Source organism: Acanthisitta chloris, unplaced genomic scaffold (assembly GCF_000695815.1).
Source record: "Acanthisitta chloris isolate BGI_N310 unplaced genomic scaffold, ASM69581v1 scaffold11040, whole genome shotgun sequence".
Taxonomy (NCBI): Eukaryota; Metazoa; Chordata; class Aves; order Passeriformes; family Acanthisittidae; genus Acanthisitta; species Acanthisitta chloris.
Window position 1 is genome coordinate 1,553 of NW_008649939.1, and position 11,275 is coordinate 12,827.

Genomic DNA, 11,275 nt, shown 5'->3' on the forward strand with positions numbered 1-11,275 from the left:
ATCTCCGAAATGTGTTTCTTCATTATGTGCAATATTTTTTCCTCAGTGAAATCATAGAGTCACAGACTGGTTTGGGTTGGAAGGGCCCTTAAAGCTCATTCCATTCCAGCCCCCTGCCATGGACAGTGACATCTCCCACCAGACCAGGTTGCTCCAAGCCCCATCCAACCTGGCCAGGAACACTCCCAGGGCTGGGTCAGCCCTAACTTCTCTGAGCAACCTGTTCCAGTGCCTCAGCACCCTCACAGGGAAGAATTTCTTCCTAAAAGAAAGAAATAAAGAATTAGAAATAGAATTAATAAAGAGTTTTGCAATTCTGTGTATTAATTTTATCTAACTGTTAATCAAATGCCTCCTTTCATTCCTGCCATGTCAAAGCTATTTTTAAAATCTTTTTCTTTAGGCAAATCTAACATAATGGATGCTGTTAGCTTTGTGATGTGTGAAAAGACATCCAGTTTGCGAGTTAAAAGTGTTCGAGAGCTTATCCATGGAGCACATGTTGGAAAACCAGTTTCTTCTACAGCTAGTGTGAAGATAGTGTATTGTGAGGAAGATGGGGAAGAAAAAACATTTTCAAGAGTTATCCGTGGTAGGTAGTAGATCCTATTGCATGTTCTGTCTGATATGTGAAAAATGGAGACCAAAAATATTCAACTGTGAATTTCAGATGCCTAAAGTTCATAGTTTGTGAATTAATGGAGTCCTTCAGTAGCATTTTGGTAGGGATATAAATGAAAAAACATGCCAAGGATAATTAGTTAAAAAATTGAACAAGTGGTTATTGTATGTTTTTTGCTGTTTGTCTGTCTGTCTGTAGTTATTCTTTGGGGTCTGTGGATGCTGTAGGCACTTGGAAATGGGGTCTGACACCTTGATGTAGGCACAAGCACTTAAGTATGTCAGTACCTTCTGAAAGTGTGAAACTAGGATTTTCATGCAGTAAAATGAAGTTATTGAAAAGAATAAAGGACTCATTGAAATCTGTTTTCTTCTTTGAGGAAATTGCTCTGTTAAATTGCTCCTCTAGTTTAGTGCTTTTCAGGTGGGTTTTGTGCTGTAGCCATTTTTAGTAGTAATTTTTTTCTTCTTTCCTCCTGTAGGTAGTTGTACTGAATTTCTTTTCAATGACAAGTCTGTCAGCCGATCTGCTTACATAGCTGAGCTTGAGAAAATAGGGATTCTTGTCAAGGCTAGGAATTGTCTAATTTTTCAGGTGAGCATTTGAGGTACTTTGTAAAGGAAGGGAAAGCTGCTGAGGTTATTTCATACAAGAGTTACCTGTAGAGAACACCCTTAGCCACCTACAAGCCAATATATTTTTTTATGACTTTCACCAAGGATTGCAAGACCACAGAATAGAAATGGTGGGGTTTGTGTGTACATGAGAGCACTAATAAAAGTAATCTGGAAGAAATGGAGTAGCTTGTATTATTCACAGTATATAAGAAAGTGTTGGTTTCTATAAATGCTTAGTGTATTCAGTTCTAGGAGGGTTAGGAAAAGATAATTTCATCTTACAACACTTGTATTAGTAAAGATGCATGAAAATGTAAAGGATTTTTTTTGTTAAACTGAGGGATTGAAAATTTTTCCAGGCTATGAGTTCCCAAGAATTTAATTATATAGGTCAGAAATACTTCACCCTTATGATGCACACATTCACGAGACTGTCTTCCTTACAGTTGCTAAGGAAAATTCCCAAGGAAGAACTGATTTTTTTGCCTTTTCTAGAAGCCTGGATGGCTAGGTGATACTCCTTTTGGCACTACATTTTTCCTTGAGTTTGAACTACAAGTATTCCATCCAACTCTGTTCACCATAAATGTATACAGAGATCAATCTGTGCTATATGCTGGTAAAGAAAATTAGGCAGCAGAATGAACTATCATGCTGCAGTATTTATTTATTTTTTAATTGTGTTGTAGGGAACAGTAGAATCAATTGCAATGAAGAGGCCAAAGGAGAGGACTCAACTTTTTGAACAAATCAGTAATTCATGGGAATATGCTGAGGACTATGAGCAGAAGAAGAGGAAAATGCAGCAAGCAGAAGATGATGCACAGTTTAATTATAACAAGAAAAAAAGTGTTGCAGCAGAACGCAAACAAGCAAAGATAGAGAAAGATGAGGTAACTCACTCCTTTTTTGCATGTAAAGGTACCTGATTTTGCATCTTCTCTCACCTTAAATACAGTTAAAAGAAGAAACAAACAACCAAACCTCTGTCATTCATCTAGTATTTTTTTCACTATTGCATAATGTGTAATAATTTAATATCATTTAAAAGGGTGGAGGAATACATACAGTAAAATCTAAATAAATGAAAGCATAGGTTTGCCAATATAATAAATTTGAAATTAAGTATAGACTTACATGTGTGAGTTTTATGATTAGTGCACATTACTGGGATGAGAGTTACTGGGACATCAACTTGCATCACTTTGGACTTGAAATTAGACTGCTAATGATGGAAAATCATTGCTATAAACCATCAGTGAATTTTTTATGTTGGTAGGCAGAGCATTACCAGATGCTTCTGAAGGATCTGGATGAAGAAAGGATACTGCTACAACTTTTTCAGCTTTATCACAATGAAAAAAACATTGACTTTCTGAGAACCAGTTTGGATGAGAAGAATATGGAGGCTAGTATAAAGAAAAAGTCTCTTGCTGCAGCAGAAGATTCATTTAGAGAGAAGAAAAAAGCACTTGGCATGCTAAACAGGGACCAACAGCATCTGGAAAAAGAAATGAAGTAGGTTTTTCACTGAGATTCTGTGATAGCTGAATTAAAGCATGGTCTGCACTGGGAATTGCTTGGCAGGTGTGCTCTTCCTGTTAAACAGCTGGGGGACAGCCCAGTGCTGGGGAAGTGAGTTTGTAGCATGGTTTCACCTCCTCCACCATGCCCAGATTGTCACTAATTTCACTAGATAAATGCTGTTTGCTATTAAATTTTAGATGGTTATGCTTCACTTCTGAAACTTCTATTTTCACTGGATGTAAAAACACAAATCCCCTGAGGGTATACCCACAGCCTTGCAGCTGAAAACTGTATGTCTGGTTGAGAGGGGGGTTTTCTTCTGTCCTCTCCACACTTTTGCCTCTCCCACTCCCCATTTCCCTATCCCATTCTCCATCCCTTTCCCCTATGTGTCTGTTGTTTTGTGGTGGTTGGATGTTAGGTTGTTTTTTTGGGGTTTGTCTTTTGTTTTGTTTTTTAGGACTCTGGAAGCATCACTGATTCAGCAGAGACCCCTTTATATAAAGGCAAAGGAAAACACTTCCTACCAAATCAAGAAAGTAGAAATGTCTAAAAAATCACTAAGGGACAAGGAGAAATCCTGTGATAAGGAAAAGCAGAACATAAAAGAACTAGAGCTAGAACTGAATGACATTGAGAAGGCCTGGACAGCATTTGAGGAGAAAGCTGAAGTGGCAATAATGCGGAGAGCAGCAGAGATTGAGCTGGGAGAAAGTCAGGTGAACCAAGAGGCCCTAAAGTACTGCTTACTAAAGAAGTCCAAAAATCCCCCCAGTTACAGGGAAGGCATTATTTCACCCACACCCAATGATTTCTAGCGATCTCTTTCCTCTTGAGCTCCAGCAAAACCAAAATTCTAACGTTTATTTAGAGGCTGTTCCATCCCATGAAGAGGAATGCTGATGCAGCCTCCTGGGGGACTGAGCTGTCTCCCTTCTGGCAGGGGAGTGGGGGAATCCATCTCACAAATGTGTCACAGTTCTAGAGTAGATGCATAAGGATTTAGATGTTCACCATTGTGAGACTGGAAATGGTAAGCTTCTTTCCTAGGGAGTGAAGTACATCTTTGAAGTAGCGTGTGGAAATCTTTTCTTACAGGAAGCAGTAAATTTTCAGGGAACAAGGAAGAAAATTTGATGGAAGCTTCAGAAGGGTTGTACACAGGCACTGTCACCTGTGGTGTAAAAATTTTATGGAAGCTTCAGAAGGGCTGTACACAGGCACTGTCACCTGTGGTGTAGGGTTATAGTTGTGTGTGATTATGCAGGGTTAGGTTGTTCTCTCTAGCTTGTTCTTTTTCCCCTTCCTTCATGGAAGTCCACATGGTACATTGTGGGAGGGTAGAACAGAAAACATTCAACAAGGTCTCAGGGTGAGAGGGCCATTTTTGTGAACTGCCTTTCCACTAAGGTACCAGTCAGGGAACAGCAATGAACATAACAAAAAAGCAGATAGGACTTGTTAGTACACATACCACCTGCTCTGGGTCGCAGTCTGGAGCTGGGGGAGCTCACTTGAGCAGGAAAGGACTACATTCCTTTTCAGTAAATTCACTTTGGAAGAAACTATCTTTGCAGCCATATGGCAAGAAATATTTCTAAAGGTACATGCTAGACTTTTTCCCCATCTTGTCCTTAAAATAGTTTCTGCTCAATCAGTGGAGAACCTGCAGGGTTGTTCTTTCAGTTTGTGAATCTTCCTGCTCTGCACTTCAGAGGCATTTGGTCAGCCATAAATTTGCAGGATTGCTTAAAATGTTTATGTTTGCCTCACTAAATGAATATTACCTTAACAAATGGAACCATTTGACATGAGACTGTCAAATTATTTAACATGAAAATGCTGTCATTATAAATACCAAAACTTGCACTAATTTTGGGCTCAAAAGCTTAGTGTTAACCTTAAGATTGAATGTGAAGTCCTGTTAACTTTCCTGAGCAGTAAGATTCATTAAGAAGTCTAAAACGAGACTGTAGACAAGAGCTCTTAAGTGCAAGTTTTGGATTGAATCTTTCCCTGGAAAAAAAATAATTATAAGTTCTTATAATGGCAGCTGGAAGAATCTTCTGGAGACTTGAGTGGTTTTCATAATCTTAATTATGAAGAAGTAGGCAATTGCTACTTGAGGCTGTAACACTATGAGTCCTCCCACTTGCTGAGCAGTGAACGTTTTGTTTATTTCTCTTTATCCAGTTGGAGCGTTACAAGGAGCTAAAAGAAATAGCAAGAAGGAAAGTAGCTACACTGACCCAACAGCTGGAAAAACTTCGTTGGGAGGAAAAAGGAGATCAAGAAAAGCTGAAACTTAATCGGAGGAAGAAAAACGAAGTTGAGGTATTTGTATCAAACCAGAACTGTGTTTTAAGGAGTAAAATGCCTCTCTGCCCCTCCCTCTGGTATAACTCTGTAGATAAATGTGCTCAATGGTTTGACATAAACAAATCCTCATCAGAGATGCATTGCAAGTGTTAGTTCAGTTTTCATATTGCAACGGGTTTAGCAAAATGGCTTTAAATTTGTTCAGGGATTGGTTGTGTGGGCCTACACTGAGCATTTGGGTTTGAAAGCTTTGGCTCTAATATTTCACAGTTCCTCAGAACATGTGCTTAACTGTCATCAGTTCCTGGTTCTGTAAGTGCAGTTTTTCTGTCTGAGATGTCCCACTGCTGTTGTGTATCTGTACAATGCTCACACCCTGCAGAGGTGTGTTTTGATCAATCACACCTGCCTTTTTGCTTAGGTGGTTTTAGGGTCAGTTGTGTGTATGTGAGTGTTGTAGGTGGAAAAATCTTGGTGTCCACTCTTCTATTGCACTTCAGAGGCAGGTGTTTGGTGTGAATACAGATCAGCCATTTTGATTCTGGTATATTTTATCATTACAGATCCAAATATGTAGCAGTAGAATACCTAAATTTTTCACTTATGGCTTGATTACCATGCCTGATGTTTGCTTCTGATACAAGTAAAAAGGACAGAAGTTCAGCTGATGTTCTGTCTTTTGTTGGGAGCCTTGTCCTGTTAGGTGTTTTGAGCTTTGTTTTTCTTCCAACTCTGCAAACTATACAGTTTTGTTGCCTGCTAAGAAGTTAGAGAGGTAATGTGCATTTCTTCACCATTTAGTTATGGAGTCAAGATTTGGGGGAGACTCCTTATGTTCAGAAAACTTAAACGTCATTCAGATGAGACTTTGAGTGATAGAGTTCCTAACACCTGAATCTTGTACATGTAAACTGCTTCTGTGGAAAAGTTTATATTTTACTGTATGAAGATATAAAGTCATCCTTGCCACGATAGCTAAGTTAGTATTTGTACGTCCATTTTCCCTTCATAGAATCCCAGACAGATTTGGGTGGGAAGAGACCTTAAAGCTCATCCCATTCCATCCCCTTGCCATGGGCAGGGACACCTTCCACTAGACCAGGTTGCTCAGAGCCCCATCCAACATGGCCTTGAATGCTTCCAGGGATGGAGCAGCCACAGCTTCTCTGGGCAACCTGTGCCAGTGCCTCAGCACCTCACAGGGAAGAATTTCTCTCTAATATCTAATACAAATCTATTCTATGTCACTTTGAAGCCATTGCCCCTTGTACTGTCACTCCAGACTCTTGTGCATTCTTTCACATAGTTTCCTTCCATGTCACCCATTTCTTGGATGCAATTAGGTCACCCCAGAGCTTTCTCATCTCCAGGCTCTAGATAGAATACTATTTCTTTTGAAGTACTAGTTACCAGGAAAATGTAGTTAGTATGTAAAAGTGAAATAAATTCTATCATTTGTGCTTCTAAACCTGTGCAAGTTCCATTATTTTGTTGAGAAAGGAATAAGAGATACTTCATTGTGCATGAAATGCTTCTCTCGTGGATAGGCAAGCATTGAAGTGGGTGCACAAGGAGGTTGATTCTCCATCTCTAGAGCTATTCAAAGGTCACAAGGATTTTGGGAGTTAAAGTAAGGCTTAATAAAATGTGTGGGTAACAGTATTCTTTTCATTTGCTTCAGTTAGTGTGTTTTTATTCAATTTGAGTAATTGAAAATAATTGTTTTGCTCTTGGTTTGTTTTTTACTAGAGTGTTTTGTGTCAGTTTGGAAGCTCTCTGTCAACTTCTTTGTGTGTCCTTCTCATTGATTTAGGGCCAAGAAAAGTTCCTCTTCTGTTTTAACACCTCTAATCTACCAATTCTCTGTTTAAAGTTGTTTTATTTGTTGGTTTCAGGATTATCTGGTCTGCAGAGGCTTTCTCTAAAATGTTGCTGGGCATGAAAAATCCAGAAATGGCCTTGATACAATAATTTCCCTTTATTATTGATGGTGCGATTTGGCATCTGCTATTGCAAAAGAGATGCTGTTAATTCAGTGGGAAGTAGCTGTAAGGAAGAAATGTCCCATCTCAGTACTTGTTCTGAATTAAGAGCTTTGTATCTTGCTATGAAACTGTTGTTTTCCTCTGGTTGGTTTTAATACATTCTGTGTGTGGTTGCTTAGGGAAGCATAAAACAGACTGTGGAGCAGATAGAAGAGCATAAAAAACGCGTAGAGAAGTTGGAGGAATATAACAAGATCTGCAGGTATGGGCAAAAATGTAAAAGCTAATTGCACTTCTTGTGTATTACGTATTTGCAAACTAATATAGCAGCTTTTTGATTCTATCTAACTATTTTCTTTAAAATGTGAATAAGAGAATTCTTACTACTTAATATTTCAGATGCTTTAGCTGTCAAAATAACGTAGGCACGATGATGATTTTGTTTGAATCAGTTCTGTAATTCTAATTTCTCACAAATGATGTCACTGTGGGTATGGGGCTGTTAGTGGACAAATTCTGAGCCAGAGGACAGGGCAGTTCTGTAGTTGTGCTGCTCCAGAAGGCATTAATAGTTAAGTTTTGTGTTAGCACAGCTCAGTTCTTGCCTTCTGAGTTTTGTCTTCTGCCTGATTTTCACTCCCTGTGAAGTGAGGTGACCAGAGAATGACTTTAATTTATACTAGAAGTCTGTATACATGAAATAATGAACTGCTTTTTATTTTTGCTTCAATTCCAAGCGAGTCACTGACAGAGAAAAAGCAGCAAGAGGAAGCACTGGTTAAGGAAATTGAGTATTCAGCAACACGAATGGCTGAAGTGAAGGAGGAATTGAACAAAATAGTTACTGAGCTGCAGAATGCCAAAATTGATTACCACGAGGGAAGGCGTGAGCAGATGAGAGCAGAGGTCCTGGAAAGCCTCAAAAGGCTCTATCCAGATTCTGTGGTAATGGAATGGCCTTATTTCAATGCTTCGTTTTACGGCTAAGAGTTGAGCCTTAGACTGAGTATGCAGCTAGAGCAAACAGGACAGTCTCAAATGTTCTTTTAAACCCTGTGCTTGCTTGAGTGGTCCTGGTGAAATAGCAGCAGATGCTGCCAGTATTTGTCACAGTTTGCAAAACCAGAGAGATTACAGCTTGCATCGTAATGTAATTTTGATCTCTTGTGTTTATGGTGTTTATTTTCTCGGTTTGGTTTTTTTCTGTCCTCAAACATATTTTTGACTAACTTATTTTAAACAAAGGAGTGTTCGCCATGAGGTCACTTATTCCAGAAGGAATACTTCTTTCAAATGGTCTGTCCTTTTCTTATCTGTTGGCATATTTTACTTATTTTCCTTAAATTGCTCTTCAGTAATGCCATTAAGTGTTTTGTGTACCGATTCTGAGTTACCAGCAGACATTGACTGGTTTATGCAGCATATTCACACTTCTAAGTGACACGCAAGTGCTTACTCCAACACTCAAAGCCATTCCAAATTAGAACACTTAAATAAATCTAATCAATTGAATAGTTAGCCTCTGAGTATGCTGCTCAGTGTGACTAGTCCTTTTTGGTACACACAGTCAGTTGGGATGCACAGGCTGGAGAAGTTTTTTTAAAAATGTTTAGCAAGTGACATACCTTGGCTTCCTAGTGTTGCCCTAAGAACATAAAAATAAAATGTTTTCAGTTTTTCTTTGCTTCTGGGTTTTCTGCAAAACCTTCTCAAAATCTGTCAAGCGTCTGATCCTGTGGTTTTCTCCAGTGATTAAGAAATTGGCTTTTCAGCTGTTCTGCAGAATATTTTCATCCAAGTTAGCAAGATGGTCCAGAAAATCAGAGATGTGATTGGTATAGCTCTTTTTGCTCACTCTTTGCTTTATATCCCTATTTGAGAAGAACTGGGCCAGACTGGTGATGCCTTGCTGGCTTAGGGCAGGGCTGGTGTCAAGGTTGCTCTCAGTCCTTTACCTTCAGGAGCTGCAGATTTCAGAGTACTTACAGATATGATGGCTCCTAAGAAATGAAAATGAGATAAGGCTAATTGGTTACATACATATCCTGCTACAGGAGACCTTAAAGATACCTGCTTCGGTTTCCCTTGTTCCTGCAGTAGTATTCCCAGCACCAGCTTACAGGGCAAGAGAGTTGTTTCTGAGCTGCTCTTTAACTCTCCTCTGTGCTAATTTCAGCTGAGCGAACACAACCTAAATTACAGTCTTAGGAAAGTAGATCATAGTAGGACATGATTTCCACTAGGTTAAATGTCTCAGCTGTGCTGTTTGTGAGACAATACTGTGCATGACCTATCACACAGCTCTTAGCAGCTGTCTTTTCACTAGCTTAAATTTGGTAAGGATAACACCATAGATATGCAAGCAAAGACCAGCAACTGTATGCCAGCAAGAAAAGAAGTTCTTGCATGAGTTCACAGGTTATAGTGTTCAGAATGTGCATTCATATGTTTGATCACTGAGAATAAGCTCAACTGTGCCTGTAATTGCAGAAAAGGATCAAAAGACCTTTGGGGAGCATGTACAATACAGAGCTAAGTAGTTTTGTTTGTGGAGGTGTTATTTCAACACATGCCAAAAGAGGCTTGATTATTTGGGCTATGCAGTACAAGAAAAGCAGTTTTTATTCTTCTCATGCTACTTCTTTTTTGGGTTGAAACTGGAATAGTGCCTCTCTTGCTGCCATTTTCCAGCTAGCAGTTCTATTTACTTCAGACCTTATTGTCATTTTAAGATCTTCCTGAGCGTTAGATACTTTCTTTCCAAAAAATGATGCTTAGCTAAGTTTGTCATTCTGTCATGCCTCTAGAAATGTATGCTAGAGATTCTCAGTAGAATATTGAGATATATAGCTGCAGCCTTAGAGAAAAAATTGAATCCCTTCACATTCTGAAGGCAAACTTGAGAGTTGGGCTGTGATTGCTATGATTTCTGCTTTTCTGATGTCCAGCCATTGTGAGAGAGTACAGCTGGTAGATATGAAGCACATTTTCTTCTTACTACTTCAGTGTCTAGTATGTAGATATATTATTTGATGTCTAAAGTAACGCATTAATATTTCTCTGTGTTTTATTCTCAGTTTGGAAGACTGCTTGACCTGTGTCATCCTGTTCATAAAAAGTACCAGCTTGCTATTACTAAGGTATTCAGCAGATTCATGACTGCTATTGTTGTTGCCACTGAGAAAACAGCAAGAGATTGCATTCATTTCCTCAAACAAGAGCGAGCTGAACCTGAAACATTTCTTGCTTTGGATTACCTTGATGTAAGTATGTTTTATTTTCCTATCATCAGCAAGTTAATGCACTTGTAAATCTGTTTTGTTGATCACACATAACCAACTTGGTGAATCTATGCTGACTAGTTCTCCAAGATTTCTTGTTGTTCATGTGTCTGGAGATGGTTTCTAGGATAAGTTGCTCCGTCAGTTTTTCTGGGATCAAGATGAGGGTGCCTGTCCTGTAGTTCCCTGGGTCCTCTTCCTTGCCCCTTTTTGAACACAGGAGTGACACTGGTTTTTCCCTAGTCCTTAGGCACCTCTTTCAATTGCCATGATTGTTCAAAGATACATGGAAAGTGGCCTTGAAACAACATCGGCTTCTCCTTCAGCACTGCTGGTTGCATCAGACTAGGGCCCATGCATTTATGCATGTCCAGTTCACTTAAATATTCCCTGATCTGATCCCCTTTCATCAAGAGTATGTCCTCCTTGTTCCAGACTTTCCGCTGGTCTCTGGAACCCAGGATTCCTGGAGGCTAGACTTGCTAGTAAAGACTGAGGTGAAAAATTAATTCAGTACCTCAGTCTTCTCCATATCCTGTGTCGCCAGGCCCTATCCCTGCCTCTGACTCCTGTTTGCTTCCTTTTTGTGTTTGCACTTTGCCAGGAGTTCCTTGATAATCCATGCAGAGCTCCTGGCATTTTTGCCTAGCTTCCTGCTTATGGGGATGTTCACTCTTAAGACTGGAGGAGCTGATCCTTGAATATTAACCAGCATTCTTGGGCCCCTCTTCATTCTGGGGCCCAATTCCATGGGACTCTGCCAAGCAGATGTTTGGAGTGGCCAGATGTGCTGGTTTGAGTTGAAGTAGAGTTAACCTTCTTCACAGAGACTAGTATGGGGCTATGTTTGGGTTTTGTGCTGAACACAGAGTTGATAACGCAGAGATGTTTTTGTTATGGCTGAGCAGAGCTTACACAGAGTCA

The 11,275-nt window shown here is 39.5% G+C and overlaps 1 protein-coding gene across 1 annotated transcript in view; it reads left to right on the top strand.

Moving 5' to 3' along the window:
* Window positions 1-403: 403 nt before the first annotated feature.
* Window positions 404-11,275, top strand: part of SMC1B (structural maintenance of chromosomes 1B) — a gene marked incomplete at its 5' end in the record, with an annotated part of 27,231 nt that continues 16,359 nt past the window's right edge. Inside the window, 9 exons of the mRNA XM_009079383.1 lie at window positions 404-592; window positions 1,104-1,216; window positions 1,929-2,132; window positions 2,519-2,757; window positions 3,227-3,485; window positions 4,960-5,100; window positions 7,250-7,332; window positions 7,808-8,015; window positions 10,148-10,333. Coding sequence (XP_009077631.1) covers window positions 404-592; window positions 1,104-1,216; window positions 1,929-2,132; window positions 2,519-2,757; window positions 3,227-3,485; window positions 4,960-5,100; window positions 7,250-7,332; window positions 7,808-8,015; window positions 10,148-10,333 — 1,622 coding nt within the window. The remainder of the gene's footprint in view (window positions 593-1,103; window positions 1,217-1,928; window positions 2,133-2,518; window positions 2,758-3,226; window positions 3,486-4,959; window positions 5,101-7,249; window positions 7,333-7,807; window positions 8,016-10,147; window positions 10,334-11,275) is intronic.